Source organism: Corylus avellana, chromosome 7, assembly GCF_965113065.1.
Source record: "Corylus avellana chromosome 7, dhCorAvel1.hap1.2, whole genome shotgun sequence".
Lineage (NCBI taxonomy): Eukaryota > Viridiplantae > Streptophyta > Magnoliopsida > Fagales > Betulaceae > Corylus > Corylus avellana.
This window is the reverse complement of record NC_142496.1, coordinates 2,442,046-2,454,452: the sequence shown is the minus strand read 5'-3', so window position 1 is coordinate 2,454,452 and position 12,407 is coordinate 2,442,046. Positions and strand designations below refer to the sequence as shown.

The following is a 12,407-nucleotide window of genomic DNA, read 5'->3' as shown; positions in this document are numbered from 1 at the left end:
TTCATGAAATACTCAAATCAAAAAAAAAAAAAAAAAAAAGATAATGCAAGTGGTTAAGTGAGTTTTGGGTAATTATGATTTATTAACATTTTTACTACTGATACTTTATGGAATGATTTTAAGGACTTGAACCATGAGTTGGAAAATCATGAAATTGGATAAGAGGAGAATTTTGTAATGAGACTTTCAAAGATTGAAGGTTGGAGAAGATATGGGAATAACATAGTATTAATATCTATTTTTAATGTTTAAGGCTACAAATTGAACGCTATTATTATTATTATTATTATTTTTACCAAGTTATCCCTTTTCCCCTTTGAGTATGACATTATTTAAATTCACGACAGTACATTCATAGTCCACAATAGTTGTAACTTATCTAAAGAATCAGTTGGTTCACACCAAATCTTAAATAAAAAAATTTGTGAGAAAAAAAGAAAAAGAAGGAAAGTGAAGCACAAAGCACTTCGCCCAATTCTGTCGAAGTTATTCATATGCTTAAGCCAGTATAAGTTGGAGGAAATAATAAGCTTAAAGAATTCGCAGAGAAAAAGTGTTTTGTTAAAATGATGCATAACTCATTAGTGAGCCCCTTCCCATTTCTTTATGAAGTGCATGCTTTCTTGCTCTTGGTTGATTAAGAAGGAAGATCCATCGGATAACTTACTTAATTTTGTAGCCCCACTATGTTATGTCAATGTCTCTTAGCACTCGAGAATAGGAGTTGTTAAGAGTCCAAGTAGTAACAATCATCAGGATGCAATACACAGGACAAATTTCTATTGCTTGTGCGCCTATCCAGATGAACTTGGCCGGGTTCGGTCGATCTATAAGACTCATTAGAAATAAGCTTTTTGGGGCTGACTTTGGGCCCGAAATACCATTAGCCCAAAAATAAGAGTGGGCACTTCATTTCGCTCTCAAAGGGCTCCACATTCGACAATTGACAATCTTTGATTTATTACAGCGAGGGTAAAAAATTGAAGTAACTATCACGCACACAAGCAGTCAAAAAAAAAGTACAACACTTCAATCACTGCACAAGTTTATCCACTGCAATTGGGCCACACAATGTGAGGTTATTGTAATCTGTTCTTCTCATTCATTATCCAAATTATGGCCCACTAGTTCTACAGTTTTCATTGAAGAAGCCTTTGTCTTTATTCCAATATTTATCCTTTGAATATAAGAATACAAGCCTTTGTCATTTCATTCATTATCCAAATGAAATGAATAAATTTATTCATTTTTATCACTTAAATATTTTTAGATAAATGGTAATTTAACAATATATTAGAGTAGATATCCTGAGTTTAAACTTATTTTAATTAAAAGAAATATTACACATTCATCTTTTATTCATTTATTGCCATTTTTTTTAAGGTAAATTTATCATTGAATCTGTGAGACCTACATATAGTCACACATATTCAATATTGAATTTACTCATCTCTCACGGAGATTGACAAAGAAATGGGTAAAAGATTATAAAATATAAGATTCTTAAATTTTAAAATCAAAACCCTTCATTACATTTAACGGCCTAAATAAATACAAAGGTTTGTTTGTTATCGAGAATCTCAAATTACTTGTGGTAACACACGAACCTATATATTTATTTGACCCGCTAGATATATTTTGCTGTTAGATATATTTGTTTGGTAACACACAAACCTTTGAAGTTTTAAGGATTCAATTGACAACATGCTATCATTTGCTGTTAATAACTTGAACTAAACACAAGGAAATAAAGAAAAAATTAACAACCACGAAATCATTTCAATTTCCCATTCAAAATCACACAAATCTCAATAAAATGAAAAAAAAAAAAAAAAAAAAAAAAAAAGTCAGGCTTCTGGTTCCCTGGTGAAAGAAAAAATGAGAAAGATACACAGAGGAACAACTGCAAAAGCTGCAAGCTTTAGCAAGTCCTCAGTCTCCTTTGATATCACTCCAATCCTTGACCAGTCTCCACTGTACCTGAACATTGAAATCTTTCTTCATGAGTAAGACAGATTCAAGTTTCTAACTTTCTGATGAAAAAACATATCAAAGAAAACAGACGAAAAAGCATACCCAGCATCGATGAATCCCAGCCCCAGCACGGCCACAACAGAGCGAGCAAGAATTGGGGTGGAGATTTTCAGTGGGAAAATGGTTTCTTGCTGGGCTCTGGAATTATCAGACAAATCTTTCTTCTTAGCCATTGAGATTTCAAATTTTCTGCCATTTCTCCTCACAAACGGATAAGCAAGGCTGTTGAAGATAAAGCTCTTTCTTGTGACCAGCATTTCCTATCCTCTGTTTGGGCTCGTTTCTCTTTTGACCAATCTCAAATCTAAAAGTCATTCATCCAACAAGGGCAAAATTGTAATTTTGATATTGTTAATGTTATATTTACTATTAAGAGAAAAATGAAAAAATCATTTCATATATGCGTTTCTACTATGAAAATTCCAATACCTGTGACTGTGAGCTCTTTGTTTTTTTGGTCCTGCAGGCTTGGGCTTGACTTGCTTCACAGGCTTCTTTTCCTCCCCAGCTCCATCAGCTAATCAAATGGAGAGTTCATGGCTGCAAATAACTTCTTTATGTCACCCACTGCAGAATACAACTTTGCCTCCAAATGTTCAAGCCTCTGTTCGGAATTGGTAGATGATGAAGCCATTATTAGCTCCGATTGCAAGTTGTCACGAACCTGAATGTCAATTCTGTAACCAAACTTCCTTCAAACCAATAGTTTAGAAAATAAACTTCTCAACATAATTTTTTTAACACTAGAATAATCTTTAAATAGATTTACAATGAGATAACACCAACTTGAAAAAAAGAAAAAGAAATTGAGGATCTTTCAAGTGATAAATATTAAGGTAATAGAATAATAACTATTTAATTACTCACTCAATTATAAGGATTTTACTGTGGTATTATCTTAGAAAATCTAAAGAATTCCTCATCCTTACAATTCTCAAAGCATAACTTCAAACACCAACATTTCCCAGCCAAAACAGTAATGGGATCTGACTTCATTATCTTTACCAAGAACACTCCTATCTACAGAAGGATTCCCACAATTTAACAACCTAGAATGAACTCCACACAATACCAGCCAGCAGGGTAACATGATACAGCAGTGGAAGTGTATCCACATCACCCACACCCAGTAAGTACAATATGGTCTCAAGGAGGACTTGCAATATCCAACAAAGTCGTCCATTTGGTAAATTGCAAACCCAGAGCTTCTAGGCGAACCCCCTGCAAGAAAAAATTATTAGCAAGAGCCAAAACCCTGAAAGAGTCTGATAAAAAGAAGAGAAAACTTTAATTATCACCTCCCAATTTTTCATTACTTTCGTAATTATACCCTTAAACTTTAAAAAGTATTAATTTAGAGTTACCATCTTTCAATACCAGCCCTTCCAAATTCAGATTTAAATCCTAACGAAAAAGCCCTCCCTCTTTGGAGCACAGAGCAGAGACCAACTAACCTTGGCTCTAGCTTTTTCAGCATCAGATCCTAGGAGTAGATTGTCATCAAGCAAACATATTTTCTAACCCCCATGAACTCCACTAGAGGATTCCGCATATCTTGGACTTAATACCTTTTCGTTCTGCTCTTCTTCTTCGTCGGAAAATTTTGAACCTGAGACCTATCCCAACCCCAACCCCAAGACAGCCATGAAAGCTCGAGCGAAATCGAGGAGCCTTTACCCGAACTTTGTCTTTTGTCAAGATTTTTCCCTTTGAGATTCGAGGATTGAGTGAAGTTGACTGATGCTCTTGGATATTGTCTGTCCCTGATACTCCGATGCCAAAGGCTCCACAGTGCCTCTTTTGACGTGGGCAACGATCATCATAGTTGTGGACCTCACGACGTCTCTTGGTAAGTTGAATATCATCCACAAAATTTGCTGAATTTTCAATAGCTTCATCGGCTTCCTCCAAATGGACATCAACATCCTCAAGGAGCACACCTCGAACCTGAGGATTCAACATTTGATCTATCGCTTTCTCTTCATATACCATATCGACTCTGCAACTTTTGAAGAACGCCGAACCTGTGGATTGCCAAATTTGGAACTTAACTCGCACATTGTCCCCCTTCAGGTCATCAAATTTTGGAATGTGGTGTAGGAGCCATAAATGATCTGAGCCTGACAAATGAATTTCTTTGGAATCAAAATGGCTTGAATATCCATTGATGATCTGAACCGTACAACTAATAGTAACCGGAATTTGAGGGTCTTCTTTTAACCCAATAATAGCACAGAGAGCCATTCCTGTGATTTCTCCATGTAAATGCGAAGCCTCAGTAATATCTATGATGCATATATCACTGTCTGAAGTTTGTTTTGTACAACTGAACCAGTTTGAAATCTTACTTTCTGAAAATATAATGCTTCGTATATAATTCTCAAGATTTTCCTGTTACACGGACATTATAAACTTTTAGCAATACCAACTACAAATCAAGGCACACAAATAACCATGTAAGAGAGAGATATACCTCAACCAATAAAAACTTCTCCAGACTCTCCGTGCCAAGACAGAAGGCATTGGACTTCTCAGACTCCAGAACTGCTTCAGAGTGTTTTAATCGCCCCTGAATGGACTCTACCTCTGCAAGGGCTGTGTCCAGCCGATCTTGGGTTGCCGCCAGCGTCTGCCTCAGATCAAATAATGAAGACCCCCCTACTTCAAAATCCTGCACCGATGGGCCTGCTTGTGAGGTCTCGGCAGGTGCCCTCCGGGCAGCTCCTAGCGAGGAGACACGCCTTCTCACCAGAGGCCTGTTGTCTCCACCTTCCTCGTCTGACAGAATCGTAAACGGTTCAACCTCCGATGCACCAAGAGCTGAAGAAGCCAGGCGGATTCCAGCCCGGGCCCTCCAAGCTTCATCGGGTACATCCAAATGGACATCAACATCCTCAAGGGGCCCACCTTGAACCTGAGGATTCAGCATTTGATCTACCGTTTTCTCTTCGTACCTGTGTACTAGATGGACTCCACAACTTTTGAAGAACGCCAAAGCTGTGGAGTACCAAATTTGGAACTTAACTCGCACATTGTCCCCCTTTAGCTCATTAAGTTTTGGAATGTGGTACTGGAGCCATAAATGATCTGAGCCTGACAAATAAAATTTTTTGACTTCAAAATGCCTTGACAATCCATTGATGATGTCAACCTCACAAAGAATAGGAAGGGGTATTTGAGGTTCATCAGTTATTCCAATAACAGCACCGAGAATCATTCCTGTGATCTCCTCATCCAAACACAAAGCCTCAGTAATATCTATTTCACATATATCACTGTTTGAAGTTTGTATTTGATGGCTGAACCAGTTTGGAATCTTATTTTCCGGAAATATAATGCTGCATATATAGTCTTCAAGATTCCCCTGTTGCACGGATATTATAAACTTTCAGCAATACAAACTACAAAAGCACAAATAAATACCTATGTCAGAGAAAGACAAATACCTTAATGGATAAAAACTTTTCCACTTCATTTTCCATATTCCCGAGCAGTTTATGGCATCTGGACAAGTCAGCCCATACAAGCCTCGGCAAGTCACATGTATTGAATTCAAATCGTTTTGATACTTCCGAAAATCTTTCCAATGAGATGCAACCCCCTGCATTAACCTCTTCTATATATGGCGGAAGTACAAGAATTTCTTCAAGTTTCTTGCAATCCACCAATATAAGGCGCCTCAATCCAACAAGTCTTTTGATGCATGTAGTGCTAACAAAATCACACCCAGATAGATCAAGCTCTTCCAATGTGGAAAAACAATTAAGACTTCTAAAGAAATATGATTTTGACAAGATACAGTTTCCAAGATTTAATGATTGCAGTGCTAGAGATGCAATTGAGGAATCACCATCATTAGAAATGCTTAAATTCATTGGAGGCTGGAATGGAAACCTAGAGAGTTTTGAACAGTCCTTGAGGGAAAGATTCTTTAGATGTTGCAATAGATGAATGCTACTTGGGAGATTCATAAGATTTTTGCAGCCTTCTAAATTTAAATCTTCAAGCCCAACAAGGTATTTTATGGAGGGATGCAGTTCTTTTACAGCAGTGTACCGTAAGTCAATGGATCTTAAACATTCCATTTTACACCCAATTTCCGGAAAGTTCTGAAGCATTGAGCAACCTTCAAGGACAAGAGCTGTTAAAGATCTTAGCTTGAGAATTCTTGGCAAAGTCTCAAGTTTAGAGCATCGTGAAATTGTTAAAGAAACAAGATTATCAAGGAACCCAACAGAATGATGAACCTCCACTAAATTTGTACACTTATCAATGATCAATTCCTGTAAATCTAAGCTGTTTGAAAGATCAGGAATTTTTGTCAAGAATTTGCAATCAGAGAACTCCATAATCCTTATTTTGTTGAAATTCTGTAAAGAAAAAAATAGGGAATAAATCACCTTGACAGAAGTTTAAAACATAATTTTATTAATTTATAAGAAGAAATATTAAAAATAAAAAAGTTGTACCTTGAATTCATCTATTTTCTTGAAGAGGCTATTCCGCATCTCAAAAACGACGACTTTCCTTCCTCGAAAATTGGGTGGTAAAGATTGTGAAGGATACCCAGGCCAGTCAATCAGTCTTAACTCATTAGGGAGAGAATTAGGTTGTCCAGAAAAATGTGCATTACGATTTATAAATAATCTAAGGCTCTTCATCTTCTCAAAAGCTTTAGATTTCAAGCATATCTCCAAGTCATTTTCAGCCAAATCTACCAATATGCCTTCAACTTTACTTCCTCCCTAATAAGACAATGCATAAGTGTTTCAACAACATCAAATCAAAAAAAATCTCAATATTGTAATTAGCACTTGATAGAATTATAATTCTTTTTATAACACTTAGCATTTGATAAAAAGTACGAATTTGATAAAAAGTAGGGAAAATTACATTTTACCCCCCACAGTTGGCAGCGATTTTCAATTCGAACCCCAAAGTTTTAATTTTTGCAATCCACCCCCACAAAGTTCCAATTTTTTTTCAATTCAGCCATTTCGTCAATCAAAGCCGCTTACAATGATCACGTGCGACGCACGTGATCTTTTTTTTTTTTTTTTTTTCCCAAAATGCCCCCGTCCCTGTTGCAAAATACCCTCAAGCGAAAAATCAAATGCCATCTCAAGTCAAACCCTAATACCCATTTGGTCGCCAAAACACCATCTCAAGTCAAAAAAAAATTTCTTCCACTTTTGCCCTCATTTTAAATTGTTTTCATGTGTTGAATTTGGGTTTAGGAGGATATAAGCATCATTTTCTTGGTCTGAACTGAGGGCAAAAGTTGAAGAAAAAAATTTAAAATGACACATGACTTGCATATGACTGTTGACCGTCAATTTTAATCCCTTTGATTGTCGGAAAGGGGGCTTTTTGTCATAAGATGGTAGTTTGATGGGGTCAGGTGTCATAATTGGTAATTCATGTAGAGAAAGTGCTAAAGCATTGTAGTTCATGGAGGCAAAAGGTAATTACCCCTAAAAGAATTTTGTATACAACCAAAACATTGATTTTGGATTGGAGATACAAACAAGCATATGTATGTATGCATGCATTTCTTCACTTATTTTTTTGTTTTTGTTTTTTTTTTTGTTTTTTTTTTTTTTAAAAAAAAGTCAATACTTTTCGAAAAAGATTTACTGAAGGAAACAAACATATATATAAAATTATTATTATTATTTTTTGCTCTTACCATTTCTTCTTCTAATATATATCGAACATCTTCACCAAACCAAAGCCTACTGCGTTTGCTAGGTTCTTGTGATTCTTGTCGAACAATTTCTCTACCCATTTGTTGTAATAAGTCATGCATCATCAATGTGTTACGCTCATCAATAGTTATGAGAGACTTTTCTATAAGCACGTTGATGCCAGTGTTTGGGAAGAAACCACACCCGTCTAGTATTTTGATGACATATTCCACACGCTCCCCTTTGAAGAAACATGCAATGTCAAGGAAAATATCTTTTTCTGTCTTATCCAACCCATCAAAACTTGTTCTCAATACATTGTGAATATGGTCCGTAGGAATTCTTTTGAGTTTCTCCAATAGACTTCTCCATTGAGCTACACATTTACCACGTAGAAGCGATCCTAGAACTTCTAACGCTAAAGGTATGCCCCCAGCATAACTTATTGCTTGTTCTATAACATCCACATAATCTTCATTAGGTTTTTCTTTTTTGAAAGCATGCAAACTAAAGAGTTGATGAGCTTCATGGCGATCCAATTCTCCCATCCGGTAGTTTCTATCAACTCCATGTTGAGTTAGTAAACTTCTATCTCTTGTTGTTATGATGATTCTACTTCCTAAACCAAACCAATCGCATTCTCTAGCTAATGATTCTAACTGAAACAATTGATCCACATCATCAAGAACTAAAAGAACCCTTTTAGAGGAAAGTCTTTGCTTTATCAAATTGATCCCTTGGTCAACACTTCCAACCATTAAACTTGAATCTTTTAGGGTATCATAAAGAAGATGCATTTGCAATATGACCAGACCATTCGGTTGACTTGAAAGTTCCCTAATGTTGGAAAGAAAACAGCTACCTTGAAACTGATAAGCAATCGAGTTATAAACCGCTTTGGCAAGAGTGGTCTTACCAATTCCACCGATTCCAAATATTCCTATCATGCGCGTGTCATTCATCTCAAGATTTAAATGCAAATTAAAGTCCATTAGACGAGACTCTAGTCCAACTTGATGCTTGGCAATGGAATATAGAGAACCTAGTCGTCTTGAGATGACTGTAACAATTGCATCAACCAATTTAGATTCATTCCTATCAATACAAAAATAAGAAACATTCAATGAGTTGGACCTCTTTCACTTAAAAAATCATAAAAACATGATCCAGTTACATTTTTCTACGAGATGGGGCATAATCCTCCCCTATCCTAAATCGAGATCCTCTTATGGCTTGACCATAAGTCCTCCCTTTATCATACTCATATTTTTCAGTCCTTATATATATATATTATTAAACTTTCTTATAACTTTATTTTTATTCCATTCTCGAATTCAATTTTTTCTTCTTTATATTTCACAGCAAATGTAAAGCTCATTTTCAATAATTAGTTTATGGATATACTATTTAAGCAAATTCTATGGTCTAAAACAGACAAATTGAAAGAATTTTATTTTCTTGAACAAAAAATCATTAAATCACTTTACTGACATTTTTAAATGTAAAATACTTCAAGTATACTGCAGATCGATGCACAAATGCAGGTAAGTGAGTAAGATCATCTAAGAACGATCGAAATGATCAATACATTTAATTTTTTATTTTAGTGCTAGGTTGTGGCTGCAAATTTTTTTTCTTTATAAAACCCAAAAAATAAATATTACCAATCATTTTTCTTCATTTTTTTTTTCTTCCAACTACATTCTATGACTTTTTCTTGCCTACGACCTATTGGACGAAATTCCCTATACTCTTTTGGCAATTCAAAAGGCCAAAAGGAATTATTTGTTGATATTCCTTTAATTTCTTGTGCAAGTGGGGTTTAATTGTTCCCTTCTCCAATGAACTCTAGAGAGAATTAAATTTTAGTACCATACTAAACATAGAATGCAATCAAAAGAGTTCTGAATTTAAGTACGATGTTCATGAAATTCAATAACAAAAAAAAATTAAGGTGATACTATTTTCGCACAATAATTCAAGCATTGCTTAATAATCTTTGACCAAAATGGAATTCCCTTCCTCTATTTTAATTGGCAATTCATCAAAACGCCCAAAAACATCTAGTTCAAGTTTGGATTAAATTCTTCCATTCTTAATTAAAAACGCCCTCCATTTTTTGCATTATGACTACATCAGTACTGAATTTGCATATTTCATCCACTCTTAATTAAAAATAATAATAAGGACGCACATATATTACCACTGAGTAAGCATGTTTTATCCATTCTTAATTTTTTTTTTTTTTTTTTTTTGAAAAAAAAAAAAAAAACAATGGACCGGCCATGATTTTGATGAAATAATATTCAAAAAAAAATATATTAAACAAAAATATATTCTTGTTCATAAAAAAAAAAAATATAATATATATATATTCTTTCATTAAATCAGTGTTTTTAATTGACAGAACAATTAAGTGGTCGTGGTTGCTTTATAAAATCACTTGTTCATAAAAAAAAATAATAAATAAAAAAAAATGGTCGTGGTCGACAATGGAGGTGGGGAGAGGAAACCCTTTCAGATCCAGGAGGTGTGTGTTTCTGTGTGTGTGAACAATTTCTAGAACGAAGGCACAGGAGCACTTAAAAAAAAAACCGCTACCTAATTCATAAAAAATTAAAATTAAAAAAGAAAAAAGAAATACCCGTTATCCAAATGCCATCCGGACAAATCGGCCACTTGTGCTAAAGCTGTCTTCCACCTCTTCAACTTCATTTGATCATTCTTGAATGTTTCTTCATGTTTGGTGAATGCTTCTCCAAAACTCTTTCTTTGATGTCGTACATCCGATGGATCTACTTTATAAAACACCGGCACAACTATTGTTTCCATCGTTTCCATACACTCAAGGATCTTCGTAAGTTCATCCAAGCACCATGAGGAAGATGCATAGTTTTTAGATAGTATAATGATTGAAAATCTTGATTCTTCAATAGCTTTGAGAAGTACCGGAGAAATGTTCTCTCCTCTTTTGAGGTCGTCATCTATGTATGTGTAGATTCCCATTCGACTCAAAGCATCATATAGATGGGCTATAAAATTGTTTCGAGTATCTTTACCTCTAAAGCTCAAGAAGACATCGTAAGCCCAACGGGAGGCAGAAGAACTTGATGAAGCCATGGAAGAAGTCATTCTCTGTGGAATGCGTGATTACTAGAGATGACTGCAGATTTCAGAAACGACTTAATAGAGAACTTGCTGTGAGCAACTTCTTGGAAACTTCTTGCCGTGTTTTTAGCTCCTTCCTGCCGCGTTGAATGGTCAAAAGCTTTTGAGTGCTGACTGTGCGGGATAAGCCAATGCCGCTTTCACCATTAAAATACGTTGTTAAAAAAATTAAAAAAAGAAAGAAGAAGAAGATGAGAAACTTCTTGGCGGTGTCCTACGCATTATGCAATGAAAGGAAACTATAAGAGCATTCCTTCTCTCCAAATTTTACTCACTAAAATAACTAAGGCCTTGTTTGGGAAGCAAGATTTTCCAACTCAAACTGAAATTTTTTTCTAAATTCATGTTTGGCAATTTTTTAAACTCAATTCAACTCAACTCAAAAAATTTCAACTTAACTCAAAAATTTTCATCCCAATTAATAAAAATTATAAATAAAGATTGAAAAAATAAATAAATAAATTTAGGGTAGCCGAAACATCCCAGGTGGTGGCTGGGCCACCCCAAGCCCAACTGGGGTGGTCCGACCACCCCTTAATATTTTATTATTTTTTTAAACTTCTTATTATTATTTTTTTAATTAAATTTAAAATATATAGAATATTTTATTATTATTTCTATCAATGGGACATATGTTTCATTTATGGCCTTAGGATCTCTGTAGAGAGATCATAATTATTAATTGGATATTCTCCAATCCAAAATGGACGGGAGAAAATCCTCTACCGTGTTTGACCCACATTCCTTCGTGGGCCATAGGTCGAATAATGAAGGTTGCTGATAGAGGACAATTTTCAATCATATTTGCTTTAACAAAAGGGACATATATAGCGATTCTGACATCATATGGGGACATAATTAATGGCATTGGAAAGCTCATTTAGAGGGTTACAAAGTCATATTTCATTAAGTTTTTCTAATTCAAATGTTTACTAAGTTAAAATAGACAGTAAAAAGAAAATTGAAAAGCCGTACAAAATTGCTCGTATGTTGTTTATGTTTGAACAAGCTTTAAAACGAGTTGACAAAATAGCTTGTTCAATAACTCATATGAAGTTGGGTTCGAATGAGTTATTCATAGATGCACTCGTTTAAAGTTGGGTTAGAACGAGCTGCTGTGTGAATTGTGAATTCATGTAAGAATACGAGGAAACCATAGTTAGGTTCGAAAGAACCTCTTACACGTTCAGACAAGCTCCAATAAATTTTTGTAAACAAACTTTTATTTGAGCGTTTTCTTAGGTTCAGGAGTCTAGGTAGTATAAATATATGTAATGGTTATCTATAGCCTTAATTTATTATGTTATTTTGACCAGTTATCAATGAAAAACACTTTTAAGAGTGGTTTTCTTTTCTATCCACATTAAATCCTTGATATATTTGCCGCTAGTTAAGAGTAGTAATTACTAACGTTCTTGCTCTGCTAGTTAACGCGCTTTGGACGAATTTTTTTGTTGTTTAGCCCACAAGATCTCCATCAACAATTAAATAATTGATGCAGTACAACTTGACTTTGAT

The 12,407-nt window shown here is 34.9% G+C and overlaps 2 protein-coding genes across 2 annotated transcripts; both read right to left on the bottom strand.

Moving 5' to 3' along the window:
• Nucleotides 1-1,748: 1,748 nt before the first annotated feature.
• Nucleotides 1,749-2,864, bottom strand: LOC132185970 (uncharacterized). Its single transcript, XM_059599795.2, has 3 exons — nt 2,464-2,864; nt 2,077-2,338; nt 1,749-1,980 (listed from the first exon to the last, which is right to left on the bottom strand). The coding sequence occupies exons 2-3, from the start codon at nt 2,289-2,291 to the stop codon at nt 1,848-1,850; spliced, it is 348 nt and encodes a 115-aa protein (XP_059455778.1). The 5' UTR covers nt 2,292-2,338; nt 2,464-2,864; the 3' UTR covers nt 1,749-1,847.
• A 3,831-nt stretch (nt 2,865-6,695) lies between these two features.
• Nucleotides 6,696-10,895, bottom strand: LOC132185969 (disease resistance protein RPV1). Its single transcript, XM_088518142.1, is given in 4 exon segments — nt 6,696-6,779; nt 7,724-7,818; nt 7,820-8,816; nt 10,366-10,895. Coding segments are annotated over 3 exon segments (1,569 nt in total). The 5' UTR covers nt 10,854-10,895; the 3' UTR covers nt 6,696-6,779; nt 7,724-7,734.
• Between the last annotated feature and the right edge of the window lie 1,512 nt (nt 10,896-12,407).